This window comes from Haliotis rubra, unplaced genomic scaffold, assembly GCF_003918875.1.
Source record: "Haliotis rubra isolate DU_JTF1 unplaced genomic scaffold, ASM391887v1 Scf193, whole genome shotgun sequence".
Taxonomy (NCBI): Eukaryota; Metazoa; Mollusca; class Gastropoda; order Lepetellida; family Haliotidae; genus Haliotis; species Haliotis rubra.
The window spans coordinates 1,301,446-1,316,190 of NW_025765925.1; the positions used below are offsets into that span (position 1 = coordinate 1,301,446).

At 40.7% G+C, this 14,745-nt stretch overlaps 1 protein-coding gene across 3 annotated transcripts in view; it reads left to right on the forward strand.

The window, feature by feature from the left end:
* Positions 1–1,621: 1,621 nt before the first annotated feature.
* LOC124274678 overlaps positions 1,622–14,745 on the forward strand; it is a 200,115-nt gene continuing 186,991 nt past the window's right edge. The window contains exon 1 of one of the 3 annotated variants that reach the window (XM_046710046.1): positions 1,622–1,765. Coding sequence is in view for 2 of the 3 variants with exons in the window: in XM_046710041.1 (XP_046565997.1) it covers positions 9,319–9,514 (196 nt within the window). In the remaining variant the exon portion in view is untranslated. Of the gene's footprint in view, positions 1,766–8,767; positions 9,515–13,034; positions 13,122–14,745 lie in introns of those variants that run through there. The other 2 variants (XM_046710041.1, XM_046710045.1) reach the window with 2 other exon arrangements.

The window sequence follows — 14,745 nt, forward strand, 5'->3', positions numbered from 1 at the left end:
GAAATGGATACATTGCTTGTACATTGCAGATATGAACACGTGTACATAATGGCCGTTACTGGGCACGGCGTGTAGTTATAGAAAGTTAATAGGAAATACTTCGGAAAAACTAGGTCACGTTGACATTAATCAGGTCATGCTATGTACTTTGTCGTAAATTTGTCATAGGCGACAGTTCATTACAGGGCGTCAAAAACTCCACAGCTCCTGTTTCATGGTTAGGTAGGCTGGAGGCGTGTATTTCCGCCTTGTGACCAGATAGCCGCTACTTCAAAGGAAGATGGATCATATTAGGCAGCCCGGCCACACCACTGGGTCATTTAAGCTCGATTACCTTCAATGTAACCGGCAATTTGTGGGATACTTTGTCGTTTGTGTTCGGGGCACAGACATGTAAACACCTTTAGCTGTAGGTTACAAATGATGTACTTCTACACTATGTATTGGAAACTGAGAAATATTACACGTTATATGTGTATAAAGAAGGACGCAGTATGGAGATTGTTTCATTTTGATATTTTGCGCTTTTGTTTACAAAGCTTAAAGCTTATCTGACATCATTAACCGCATTCACGCACAATCACACTTCCTGATGATATTGTATTGATACCTTCTCCCGAAGAATCAACAGATATACCCTATCACCCTCGCTCACCCCTCAATGGCTTATGTTTACTGGTCACAGTGTGAACGTGTGGCTTGATTAACGTGAGGACTCTTCCTGACGGAATTCTTTTGTGCACTTTTGCATACATTTATTTGTCTGATGATTCTCTTGTAAGGCATGTCAAGGATCATGATGGATTACAAATAAGCGCATTTTCTAGGTGTCTTTAACCAACTAAGGATGTTGGACATAACGTCAATATTGATTTTGTTGATGGTTCTGTATGGTTTGACGGTACAGAAATGAATGCCAACCCTGCATCGAGAGACCAATTCGACAAGGCTCTGTGAGTGAGTGAGTGAGTGATTGTAGTTTTACGCCACTTTTTGCAATATTCCAGCAACATCACGACGGGGGACACCAGAAATGGGCTTCACACATTGTGCCCATGTGGGGAATCGAACCCGGGTCTTCGGCGTGACGAGCCAACGCTTTAACCATTAGGCTACCCCACCGCCCCCAGGGCTCTGTGTTTCAAGGGAAAACCTCAGAACAACCTCTGCTTCCAGTTTATGTGCTGTGTGTTGAGATCAGCAGCCTTGTAGAGTCTACCGCTTCGATGTAGTCTCACTCACACACTCACTCACTCATCTCCTCTCCCACCCACTCACTCACTCACTCACTTCTTTCCTGTTTCAGAAAACGTGCAGTTGTTTACATACCATTACAACGCTAAATACTCTGTACAGACGTTAAATACAACACACTACTGGTCACAATGAACCTCTCCAGGTAGACGCACACTATATATTGCAGTAGATATGTCGATAACATTCAGTCCTCCAGAATTCATGTAATTCTACACTTATCACCGCCGTACGTATTGTTGCATAATTACGCGGCTCCGCGTTCAGCTTGACTGACTCACGCCGCAAAGCGAGTTTCACAAGTTATCATAAACTCCACCAACCGCACAATGACATTTCAAACAATGAAACCTCGACACGGATCAGATCTTCGCATCCCGACATCAACAACGTAGTCCATAAACACTTCTGTCGGAACCTGTACTCACCTCACGCAGCACAACATCACCTGTCAACATCCAGAATCCGGGACTATCCTCCAGATGTGGATTACAGCAACATATTCATCGACGTGAGTTACATTTTTGTTATTACCGATGTGTAAAGCTCGCAATCCAGGTACCTCAGCTCCTTATCTGATAAATATCATGGGCGTGTCAAGGCAATGTTCTGGTTCACGAAAATAAACTATACAAACGAAGATATTTCTCTCATATTACTATACGAATGACTCGACTGATCCTTAAGTTCTTGTTAGTACTATACACCCTAATGATCTCCTACAAGAGTTTTGAATTTCAATTTGAGGGCTTAAATGATGATGCCGATGGACATTTTCATCATGGATTTACGCTAACACTTCGTTTTGTTCGAAATCTCGACATAACGTATATCTCCATGGCACTTGATGGTCTCTGAAAATACCTATGACATATGACAGAACCTGTGACATTTACATCACATCTCTTATCTCGAACTCGACAGATTTTCGAGAATTATCCTGACTGTTAATTCTATTGGATGCCATATTTATTGCTCACTGTCTAGTTTGTTTATTTGTTTGTTTTCTACCGCCACACTAAGCAATATTCCAGCTATATGACGGCGGTCTGTAAATAATAGGGTCTGGACCAGACAATCAAGTGACTGACTTTGTGAGCATCGATCCACTTAATTGGGATACAATGACATGCAATAACCTGTTTTTTCGCCTCTAACAAGCTGAAGACCAATTCTAACCCAGATCTTCACGGATACTTTGTAGTTTGATCAAGTCGTACAATGGGTACCAGGAAGTATGGCGTCTATTGCAAACTCTCTAGTTATTATCTAGCTACTTGCATAATGGGTACAAGGAAGTATGACTAATTGTTTTCCAGTTTCACGACTGTGTTGAAGAATAATGAATATGTTCCTGTGTTGTTTTATTTCTAGTACGTAGAAACTATTTTACAGTTTCCTCTCCCACTTAATGTACATACCCACAATCATCCATGCGAGGCAGTGCAGTATTCGTATTCCGTATTGGAATGGCCTTGAAGGTACACAACATTTGTGATGTCGAAACAGCCCACTCACATTTTGTGCCATTACGTAGCCTAGTGGTTAATAAGAAGACCTGAGTTTGATTCTCCACATGATTGGTATGTTTGAAGCCTGTTGTTGATGTCCTTGTCATGTTAATGACTGACTGACTGACTGAGTTTGGTTTTATGCCGCTTTGAGCAATATTCCAGCAACATCACGGTCGGGGACACCAGAAATGGGCTTCACAAATTGTACCCATGTGGGGATTCGAACCCGGGTCTTCAGCGTGACGAGCCAACGCTTTAACCACTAGGCTACCCCACCGCCCTCATGTTAATGAAATGCTGCTCACATATTGTTATGGCCCTGCATGAATATTGCCAGATCAACAATGCTTAGCCACTTAATGATAATCATTCAGCATTAAATCAATACATACTATCAGTGGACCACTTTCACCTATCCTACTTTCATGTGTATCGGGTGATTTAACTCCATTAAAATGAGGATTGGGTGGTTAGTTGACTACTTCCATTGGATCTGGGGCGGTGGGGTAGCCTAGTGGTTAAAGCGATCGCTCGTCACGCCGAAGACCCGGGTTCGATTCCCCACGTGGGTACAATATGTGAAACCCATTTCTGGTGTCCCCCGCCGTGATATTGCTGGAATATTGCTAACAGCGGCGTAAAACCATACTCACTCACTCACTCCATTGGATCTTACCGTGAAAGTGGATGATTTGAAAGCAGGTCAAAGCAATACAGAAATACAAACTGCCAGTAATGATCTGTCTGGTTTACTGCGTCATCATACCCAAGCGTCAGGACCGGTGCTCGCACTATCGCCCTCTGGTTCATTTGCTGCGAAAACTAATACCATCTTCGACAGGGGTGGGATCCCATGTTACAATAAGCTACAAGCAAACAATGAACATAGATTGATCGGATTCCGTGACTATTTTGAAAGCGCACACTGGTATGCAGTCTTTGAATCACCGGCTTGTCAGGTTTTACAAAGAAGGGATCTTGTTTAGTGTATATATTGAGGAATATTGAAATTCGTCAAACAAAAGTGAACCCTGACGGTATATTTCCATAGCCCATAAAGTTGTTACCAGTAGTATTTTTCAAATTGACAAACATATCCAGTCACACATTTTGTGATATATGACGAATATTTTCATTTCGTTAGGTACGTGTACGCATGCATGGTTTCGAGGAAGAACAAATACTATGACCCACATATTTAAAATTGTCGGATAATGAGGATCGGCGGTTAGTGTGTGACAGTGTATCATTTTGTTGTTCATGCTATCCACCACTGGATTCGGTGACTGCTATGTAGATTACACAGCTCCGGTAGGGAAAGGTTCACAGTTGTTGTCTTGTTTCTCGTACATTGTAAAGCCAGCCTTAAGATACTGTCTGTCATGTAAACAACCACGGGAGGTAACTCTACATTCCAGTTACTGCTTGTCCAAATCTGGCGCCCGTTTCACGAAGCTCTCTTAGCGCTACGACTATCGAAAGTCAGTGTTACAGTATAGGAAGTACAAATGCACTCACTAACAACGACCTGGCGATGAAGCCGTCCCGGGATTTTCAGTGGCTGTTCCTCAACGATTTTAGTTCTATTTGTAGCCGACTACAAATTACATTCATTAGTCAGTTCGCTCACTATAGCCTGGAAATCAATTGCACAAATGTTGGAATCGAATTTACCACGACTTATGTAAGCCCCCTTCACATTAAATCTGGCGAAATGGAGTAATGCAGTTAAAGATTATGCCCCATAGTGTATACCCCGTCTTACAATGGTCCGTCACGTCGTGCCTGGTCGTGAAATAATTACTGTCCTGCTGCTCCCGCAGAGCAGGGGTTGGAGGGCGAACACTGTCTTGGGAAGAAGTATTGATTAAATCATATTAGTTTTTTTCTGTTTTTTTTTTTATAAACTTTATATTCATCCCATGGCATATATATGAATAAATACTGAATATGAATATAATACACATGAATTATTGTTGATACTACACCTGTAATCTACGCGAATGCAGAAGCCACAAATCCGTGTCTGTGTAGTTGTAATGACGTTCCCACACTATGGTAGGTGTGACTTTAGTTTTACGCCGCTCTCACCAATATTCCAGCTTTATGGCGGCGGTCTGTAAATAATCGAGTCTGGACCGGACAATCCACCGATGGAGCCTCTAACCGATGACATGTGTCAACCAAGTCAGCGAGCCTGACCACCCGATCCCTTTAGTCGCATCTTACGACAAGCATGGGTTACTGAAGATCCATTCTAACCCGGATCTTCACGGGTCCCATTACTCTCAGAATAGTCATATCTGATGATAGACTAGAGTAGACTTCGTGTAAGTAAGACCTCCCTTGATCCACATACAATCACATAAAATGCAACGACATTATCTTTTTTAACATTTGTTCAAATAGTGATAAAATAGACCCAAATTTATGTCCATACACATATACAAATGTAACCTAACGGATGTTCATGCCATCAGCCACTCGTTTGTACACTCCGAATTTGAATTCACTTACCATAGCTAATTACTGTTACATAACTACATGGCGTTAAGTTATTCGCGTTTACATGGAATTATTTTGAACCATGATCGTGTCAATATAAAACCTATGTTTTTGTACTAACCGATAATAGACTTTGGTTCCTTTATATATGGAACTGACTCTCCACTCTGTGAACTGAAGGCGTCGTTGTTTTCAGTAGGCAGTGACAACTCCCGTCTCAGGTCAGCAGTTAAAGTCACCATCAACTGCTTTGTTAGTCAATTTTATGGATATTAAATAGTGTATTCGTCTGTGCGCTCTTCTCAACGTTTAAGCAGGTAATCGTCTTGATATTTGTGTCGTTTGTTCGAGATATATCGGTGTACACTCGGCCTATAGTAATTATATGTCATTAAGTGGTGAATCATACCATTGATATGCGGGGTATCTGTTCACAAAGCGTATCGGCGTTCCTGGTCGGTTTTATTCTATACACAGTAATTACCTTTACGCACTGAAACCAGACTTTGTATATCCATGTGTTGTTTTAAAACGTTCAGCAAATATTCACCGGGATAATATGTCATATCAACCAGTGAAGATCCAAGTTAGAATTGATCTTCAGTAACCCATACTTGTCGTAAGAGGCGACTGACGGGATCGAGTGGCCAGACTCTCTGAGTTGGTTCACACATGTCATCGTGTCCCAATTGCGTAGATCGATGCTCATGATGATGATCACTGGATTGTCTGGTCCAGACTCGATTGTTAACAGACCGCCGCCATATAGCTGGAATATTGCTGAGTGCGGCGTTAAACAACAAATAACAATCGTATCATATTACCGCCCTCTGCAATACGCCCAGTTACATGACGGCAGGCTGTAAGAATAAAGTCTTGATCACACAAGCCTTGATCATTAAGAGTAATGCCCCACCCATTCGGGCACACTGACACGTATCAGTGGAGACTGACCACCGATCCACTAAGTCGCCTTGTACGACGAGCTAGGGCTGTTTGGGACCACGTCGAATACAGAATCCTAATGGAGGAAGTGTTTGTGTCAGCTTGACGTCAAGGATGTCCTGTGTCAGGACATTACTCGACATTTGTCAACATATGATCTCTGGGAGACAGGTCAAGAGATGCGGGGGAGAGGATACCACCGACCTGTCACCAGAGCGGTGTGGGGGGTTGGGACACTCGCTCCTCACGGACTGTGTTGTCATGTGAGCGGTAGACAAAGGCTTAGTATCTGAATATATATAATTTTGATAGTAACAAACAAGCCCATTTAAATTGAAAAGGAGCCCTAGGGTGACCAGAGATTCAACCTGGACCTGGGGAAATCTAGACGTGCTTTATTTAGGGCTTTAGCACTGCAGAGAAGGCTTAGCAGTAGGGAAATTAATGTGGTTCAGGGACTGTGAGACAGACTATGTGAGCGTGTATCGCAGGGTCCCTAAACAAGATGTAGGCATCGCTGGTCGCCTGTGGAAACAGGGAATGGAAAGACTTATACTGGTGAAATATTCTCGGTGTCTTATATAATAAAAAATAAAAAATACCAGTTACATCATTGGTAAACATCTATCGAGAATTATCATCCTTGTTATATTTACATTAATGAAGGGGGGTGATTATTATTTTGATTTTGAGTAGCATGACAATAATAAACATGATTCAGCATTGGGTTAGTGAGTGAATGAGTGAGTTTGGTTTTACGCCGCTTTTAGCAATATTCCAGCAACATCACGGCGGGGGACACCAGAAATGGGCTTCACACATTGTACCCATGTGGGGATTCGAACCGGGTTTTCGGCGTGACGAGCCAACGCTTTAACCACTAGGCTACCCCACCGCCCCATTGAGTTAGTGTCTACTGTTAAAATGTCGCAATGTTCCGTCGCTGCCATGGCATATCCATGTGGAGCATCGAACCCGGACCTTTAGTGTGACGCGTGAACACTTTCACCACTAGACCACCCACACCTAAGTTAAATACAGTGATTGCGATGATAAAGATAGCAAAAAATACTAATGGATTATGATTATGATGGTGATGCGACGTCTGGAATGATGTCGATGACAATAATATAATAGTTATAAAGATGATATGCCTGTGCATTAGAAAATATATATTTTGATCGAACTTACCGCAAACTCAGACTCTGATGCTTTCTATTAAAATATTGATTGACGCTCTTACGTAAATACTTTCTCATCAGCAACCTAAACGTTTTCTGTCACCGAACCAATATGAATGTACATAGGAAAGAGAGAAACATACGCTCACACTAGTAACTCATTATAGTCGAGATCTCATTTCACGCTCCGCTCTGTCGCCTGAAGAGGACAGACGTAACATGAGAGGGACGGAACTCATTCATGCAAGGGTCTATTCAAACCAACACGTAGCGTTTTGAGACACGCTCAATCCAGAACTTAGGTACATGTCTGTCTGGCGTGTAAAGAGCCCCTCCCATTTAGTTGTCAATCTCGTATAAATCGCTCTGCAGCAATCTGTTTACCGTCAATCCAAGCACCTGGGTTATTTCATAACTAATGGATTTACTGTAAGAAGTAGGAATGCATATGACCCTACTTCTCGGGTTTAAGTACAAAATGCCGAACTGACAAATCCATATTTAATAATCGATTGATCGGGCCTGGGAACAATACTTACGAGACCCCAGATGTATGTTACAAAATCTCACATTGCCTCAAACCTATTTCTCAAACTGACAGGTCTAAATTGAAGACATATGTACGATTAATTGCTGCCACCGGACAGTTAGGTCATACACACTGGTCAATCGGTCGACCCGATCAATAGTTCAAACCCACGGGCAACTACGAAAACTTGTGAGGTCTCTAGTTTGGTGATGAAAGCCAGTGTCATATCAGATTCGACAACTTGTAATACAATTATGTGATAGGCGTTATGGTGTGCAGTACCGCTTGATGCGACTCAGACGTAGAAACGCTTCTGGTTGTGGTTTGTACCCCGAGGCAAGCGAGAACGCTCTGGTTAGCCGAGCGGGCACGTTCAGTGGCTAGCCAATTGGATTCCCTTACATCAGGGGCTCCCCGCTCTGTGTTTATATAGTGTTACTTATACATAACTGGTACCCACAACAAGTACAGCATGCTTGTATGTTCCGTGGAGGCGTGAGAGGCTTTAAGCCAAGTGGTTGTCATATCCGTTCTTCGCTGGATGAGACATACACGTGACTTCGAAGTTGGAAACATTTTAGAACAATGTGATGGTTCATGTGAAGGATTCAGAGGCACCGTTTTAGTGACGATAAACGTTTCTTATTGTGAAGCGGAAATCTGTACACTTGGATGGTGATGTTATACTCATCACTATATCGTACATTACAACGTTCGTGTTACTGCATTGTGTAGAGTCATTGGCCACGACACTGCTAACACAGTCATATGGAGGACACTGCACTGACACTGTTTAGAGTGTGTCGTGGATAACGTTATTATCGGCCTACACACACTTTGAAGTATTGAATACATTGGAATGGATAACTGTGTTTTATTCACAATCAAGGATGTGAGTGATATACGGTGTAAAGGATAACGGATAACACTGATCAAATGATATATTGATTACATGTTCAAGGATTAATGTCTTGTAAAATTGATAAAGGGATATGCCGTCCACACTGAAAATTAGTGCATTGTAAAGAATTATAATGTGTTGATTAGTGCATTGTGAAGGGTAACGTGGATCTGATATATACAGTTGAAATGGTAACTGATTGTTCGCGTAAGGGATATCCGTGTTTTACTCCGTTCTTTGAAAACGAGGATGATATACCGATCACACTCAGCCAGGATATAACATTGATATACTGAGGATATAATACAGATATAACAGTGGTATTCTTACAACAGTGTTACGTTATAACAGTGATATACAGAAAGCATAGTAAGGATATAAGATTGATATACTGAGTGTCAAACCTGGATATAACATTGATATACTGAGTGTACAGTACGGATATAACAGTGATCTAGCAAGGATATCCGGATATAACAGAGACTGATTATGGAGAAACACGTGAAGAGCTACTCTCAGATTTATGCCGGAAACTGGAGCCATGGTCCTCATGTCGTCTCCCGGAGGACCCGTGTCCCACCCCTGGTGAACCTCACCCCCAGGCTAAGGTCCCTACAGCACGTGGAGACAGTGGGGTATCCCCTATACGTCATATGGGACGAGAGTCCAGTCTCGTCAGATCAAGGTAGGCTCAAACTATACAGGGGATATTGAGTGACACGTCTTTGAAGAATTTAATTTAGATAATCGTGTTCTGAAGAACATTTTGCAAACAAAGATATTATTTTTATCAGTTTTCTTCTTACTGGCGCAGTTATTAGTTACATAAGTGACAAATACAGGGTCACGGTGACAAGTTCTTAATTTAGCTGATACGCCTTTTAACTGTAATAGCCTTAAAGGCGGTTTCAAACTCAGCTCATTCGCGTTTAATTGATTCACGTCCTCTATGACCGAGTGCTATAGAATAACAATGTATTGCCCCATGTGAAGTGTTTATGCTGCGGAATCACGTGAGTGGTAAAAAGTTAATTGTGGTTTCAAAGTTCTTCAACTCCCCTGAATTCAAATTGTCTCACTGTCTGAATGAGACCAGCTCGCTGATCGCCCCGTAATTGCTGCTCAAATCCTATTCACAGCTTCACCGATGCTCCAGACACTGGGTAGCTCTCTCCCCATGTTGATATGACACAATATCAATTAGTGGTGTAACGATTCATCAATAATATCAGTGTTTACGTCGTCAACGTGGTACGAGTGCATCGATACAAAACACATTTAGGCAATATGTCAGGATATTTACATCGCGAGGGTCCATGATACATCGATGTATCGCCACAAGAAACGATATATCCCGATACAACTTAAATACCACTTAAAGGTGTAAGGAGTATTGCATTAGGAATAGAAAAGGAGTCTCTTTGAAATTCTTCTGAATTTCAAAAACAAATTGAACCTTAAAGGAATTTGTTTCTGTCTGTTTTCTTTGTTACATGATCAAAGGAATTGGTGTATAAGTCAAAGAGTGTGAACATTTTACTAGCTCTGTGAACTGTAGAATACTTGTCGTCCAGAAATTGAAATATGCAGATATGTTTTAGTTGTTTGACAAATAACACCATTAATTTTATTAACAACTATGAACGATGTCTTAGCTTTGTTAAGAATGGGAACAAGGAGAAGATAAAATTTAGACAGCAGAATTAAGAGATTTTTCAGTGATTCTAAATTTTGATATAAATTACATTGAGTTGTTGTGAAAGCATTGGTGCAGAAACTCAGCTTCACACGGGAAACGTCACTATATTAGATCAAGGTATATGTTTGACTGTACTTTATTAAGCATTAAATGCTGAAACTTTATTAGATGAACAACCTTTCAAATGTGTGTGAATGTAACACAGGTTATACTGTATAACAAATAAAGTTTCAGTCATTTTATCTACCATATCTGTTCTGTTATTAGAAATTGTAAAGTATCGGGATACGTATAATATCGCCACCATTTATCGTGATAATCGTCTCACAGGTTCCTTGCCAATACTTTCATGATATATTGTCTCGCCTCATTAAACTGGTATGTGGTATGTCGTAGGCCACGATACACAGCTCTAATATCAATATTGACAATCTTAATGGATAACAGTTTCTTTTATTTCGTGAGTGTGATGTGGCAATACACATCCTTGTACCGTTGTCAGGCAGAAGTAACATGCTTCACAATGGTACAAGAAACGAAAACGTTGCACACACGAAATAAAAGTTGTTATCCATAAGGTTTGTCAATATTGTACCTCCCAACTTCTAAAGTGCCACTCAAATAAGTTACAAAATATCGTTACTGTTACAACAAAAACTGAAGTATTCTAACAAAATCAGATGATGTTTTAACAATATTTTCGCATTATACTCATGCCAATAATGGTTGTCACCCCCTTCCATTTTTTTATATTGGAGAGGGGGTGTGGGGGGTTGGGGTGGGGAGGGGTTTGACAACCATTATTGGCATGAGTATATTTCGACATTAGAGCATCCAAATTATAAATACAGTCCAAAGTAGTTATATTCATCAGTGGTATCTGGGAAACAGTATCTTGATGTGTATGGTTGTGTCAGCCAGGATCTCACTTCCTTTTCTTCACACCACCATCACTAAATCAGACCGAGTTGACTGTTTTAGCGGCACACTAACTCTCTGTACCAACTGACACTCTGAGTTGGGCATGGTATGACACCTTCAAACAGTCTGTGGGATAAGTTATGATGACAGCCCTGTTGGTTGTGTGTCTGGCACTATCATTACGTGTGATAATGTACGACGAAAGCACTTGATGTCATTTTTTATGATGACAACCGAGGTGTTGTTTTTGCTTGTCGCTGTACATGGTATATGCATCATAGACACTGTCAGTCAATAATGACATTGCTATGTGTTGTGTAGAACTCTCTAGAACAAATTAGAACCACGAACGTATTGGGGTATCCATAACAGTAAATATAAAATGACGACGACGGCGATGATGATGATGATGATGATGAGGAGGAGGAGGAGGAGGAGGAGGAGGATGTATGGGTTCCTGCTCCGACTAGTGTTTTCCCAACCTGAGTTAGACATAAACAAGACCAATGAACCCCCTCATCAGGTTCATATATAGATCTACACATAACGTGTAGGGGGTATAAAGTATCTTCGGGATTTAAGACAAATGGATAACTTTTACTCTCCAAGAGTGAACTTTCCATTTATGTTGAGCAATATTTCAGCAGCTCCAGTTCTAATGTCTCCATTTAACAACGTTTGAGGTACAAACCTTGACTGGTCAAAAGTTTGTGTCTTTTATCTCTGGAGAAGATTTCAAATTGGATACAGTAGTGGTCGAAATTATGTCCATTTCAATTCCATATTTTGAATTCAGGGGATATTTGACTTGCCCTTGCGTGTGTTTTTATGGATGTCATCGGTGGAACAAGTAGGACTCCTTTGCCGTGCATCTGTCAGCATCATCATCATCATCATCATCATCACCATCATCACTTTCATAGTTACCCATAAACATATGCTCATTATATAGTCGGCCTCATTAGATTTCTTTTGATTGTGAAATTCAAATGATTTGGTAACTATATTTATATTTTGAATGAAATCAGATAATAATCAATAGAAAACCTTGGGACCTTTTGCGTTGTGCTCTTATAATTCACTGCATTAAAACTAAGACCGTTACTTTTGTGTTTGAGTATATTAATTCATAAATAAATATAATGTTTATAAACAAATAGACGTATACAAGACCACGTGGGTGTATTATCCTTTCTTTATGGTACTTCCTCGAGGGCGTATTTAGTTCCTAATCCCTAATCCATGTCCAGTAATCCGTGTAAAGTATTTGCATATATGACTGTGGTAACAGGTAAAACGCCCCTCGCGTCTTACGATGAACAGCTGTGCCGCATATCTACAAATCATAAGCGAATAATTGTGGTAGGGTCATGCTTGCTGTACATAATCTGATAATCTGTTATGTCGTATATATGATTCACGTGTGTACCGAATAACCCTCGAAACAATTCGTCAGATATTATTTTAGATTGGACATGAGTCAATTCCGACGTGGTGATTACTGTCGATAACAGCAACAGTTGTGATTTCGTAAACATGGATCTATTGGTACGTGTGATAAATATGCACCGTATTCATACAAACGTATTGTCTTAACCTTCTGAAGTTGATGGTGGAGCTGGGATGGATATTTGTTCTACCGTATTCACTTCGTGATAGTATATGTTTCAAGGTAGGTGTAACTGTTTGTTGTATCCGTTATGAAACATGTGCAAGCATATAGCACGTTCATGTAAATGGTATGAATTTCAGCGTGAGTTAGTTGTAAACATGTTACATGTTGTGTTGTAAAGTTGGTTGTGAGTATAAAGTTACATTGATAGAGAACAAAATATTTCTTTCAATATCAGTTTTATATCGGAACTTCAGTTGTGTCGAACAACGAATAGCTCGATCAATTTATAGAGTCTTTCTTGTACATGGTGTTACGTGGCTTTTGATAGAAGGTCATGAAGTGCGATATGGTTTTGCGTCGCATGCAGGGATTAATACACATATACAGAGACATCAATCTGTATCTCGAAAGGATATGCAGGTGTGTATGCATGTGTGTGCGTGTGTGTATGCATTGTATGCATGTGTGTGTCTGTTTGGCTAGCTTGAACTAATCCGGACTAATTATAATGCCGTGTAAAGGTGGTAGCTTATGGAGATATCTGGCCACAGGTGAGCATGGGTACCCCCTCAGACACACCGTACTGACTGCGATCCGAATTAACTGTCCTTGTAATATTTCCGTAATGTCAAGAGCTTGGCAGAGCAAGATGAAGTACAACATTTAACATCTTTTAGTATGGTCATGGGATCAAACACAGACCTTCAGCTGTCAGTGCAGACGCTTTATCGGCCCCGCTGACTGTCTGAATGTTGATGATTTCGTTTTGCGTTTGTTGGGAGAGAGGTCATCATTATCTTCAATTTTCTCACTATTTCCTTGACCGAAATTGAGTCCATTTCAGTGATAAAAAAGTATTTATGACCACTTATTCGCCCAATTCAATATATACAACTTCGTCTAAAAAGAAATTATATATAACGAATTTCCCTTTTTCATATAAAAAAATCTGTATTTCATTGTCATGACAGAAGCAGGAAAGCAACATTGTGGCTTTATTGTTTCTGTTTGTTAAACTTCTTGAATATGTTTCGCTCCAAAAGGTTTTCGTACCGATTCAGCACCCGCTGAACTACAAATCAGATTTGATCCACGTAGCACATATGTTACATGTTAATTGTCTGTTGTATCGTCGACCAGAACCATGTATTTTGTAATGCTTGTTCGTTTTTTCACTGGGTGCATCAACTGAAACTGTACAGGGGGATGAGATGCATAATATAACATAGCGATGTCGATGAATCCCCGATACGTCAGGCACGTTGCTCATCAACATCTGGCCTTGCCTGTATCAGTAGAATGTAATTTGTTGACAGCTGTGTGACACTCGGCCTCAGGAACACCATGTTCATTATGAAACACTTTAAACCTGACCTTTGACCTGTTACTTTTGACGTTGACCTTAAGTCAGTCTGTTTTATGATTACCGATCTTCAGTGTTTAATTATAGTGCATCGGCCCGGGAAATTGTCGAATGGTTTCTCTGATTTACCCATTTCTGTGGCATGGAAATTGTTTAATTGGCTTCAAGAATGGTCCATTTCACGCGACCGTTATTGGCAGAATTGACAGCGTCTGTTTGACAGGTACCACTAATAGTTCAATGACGATGCATGTTCTTGGTTACAACGGCACTTACGTCCAAATTTGTTCCAAATAAGTACCAATTTTGGAATGACTG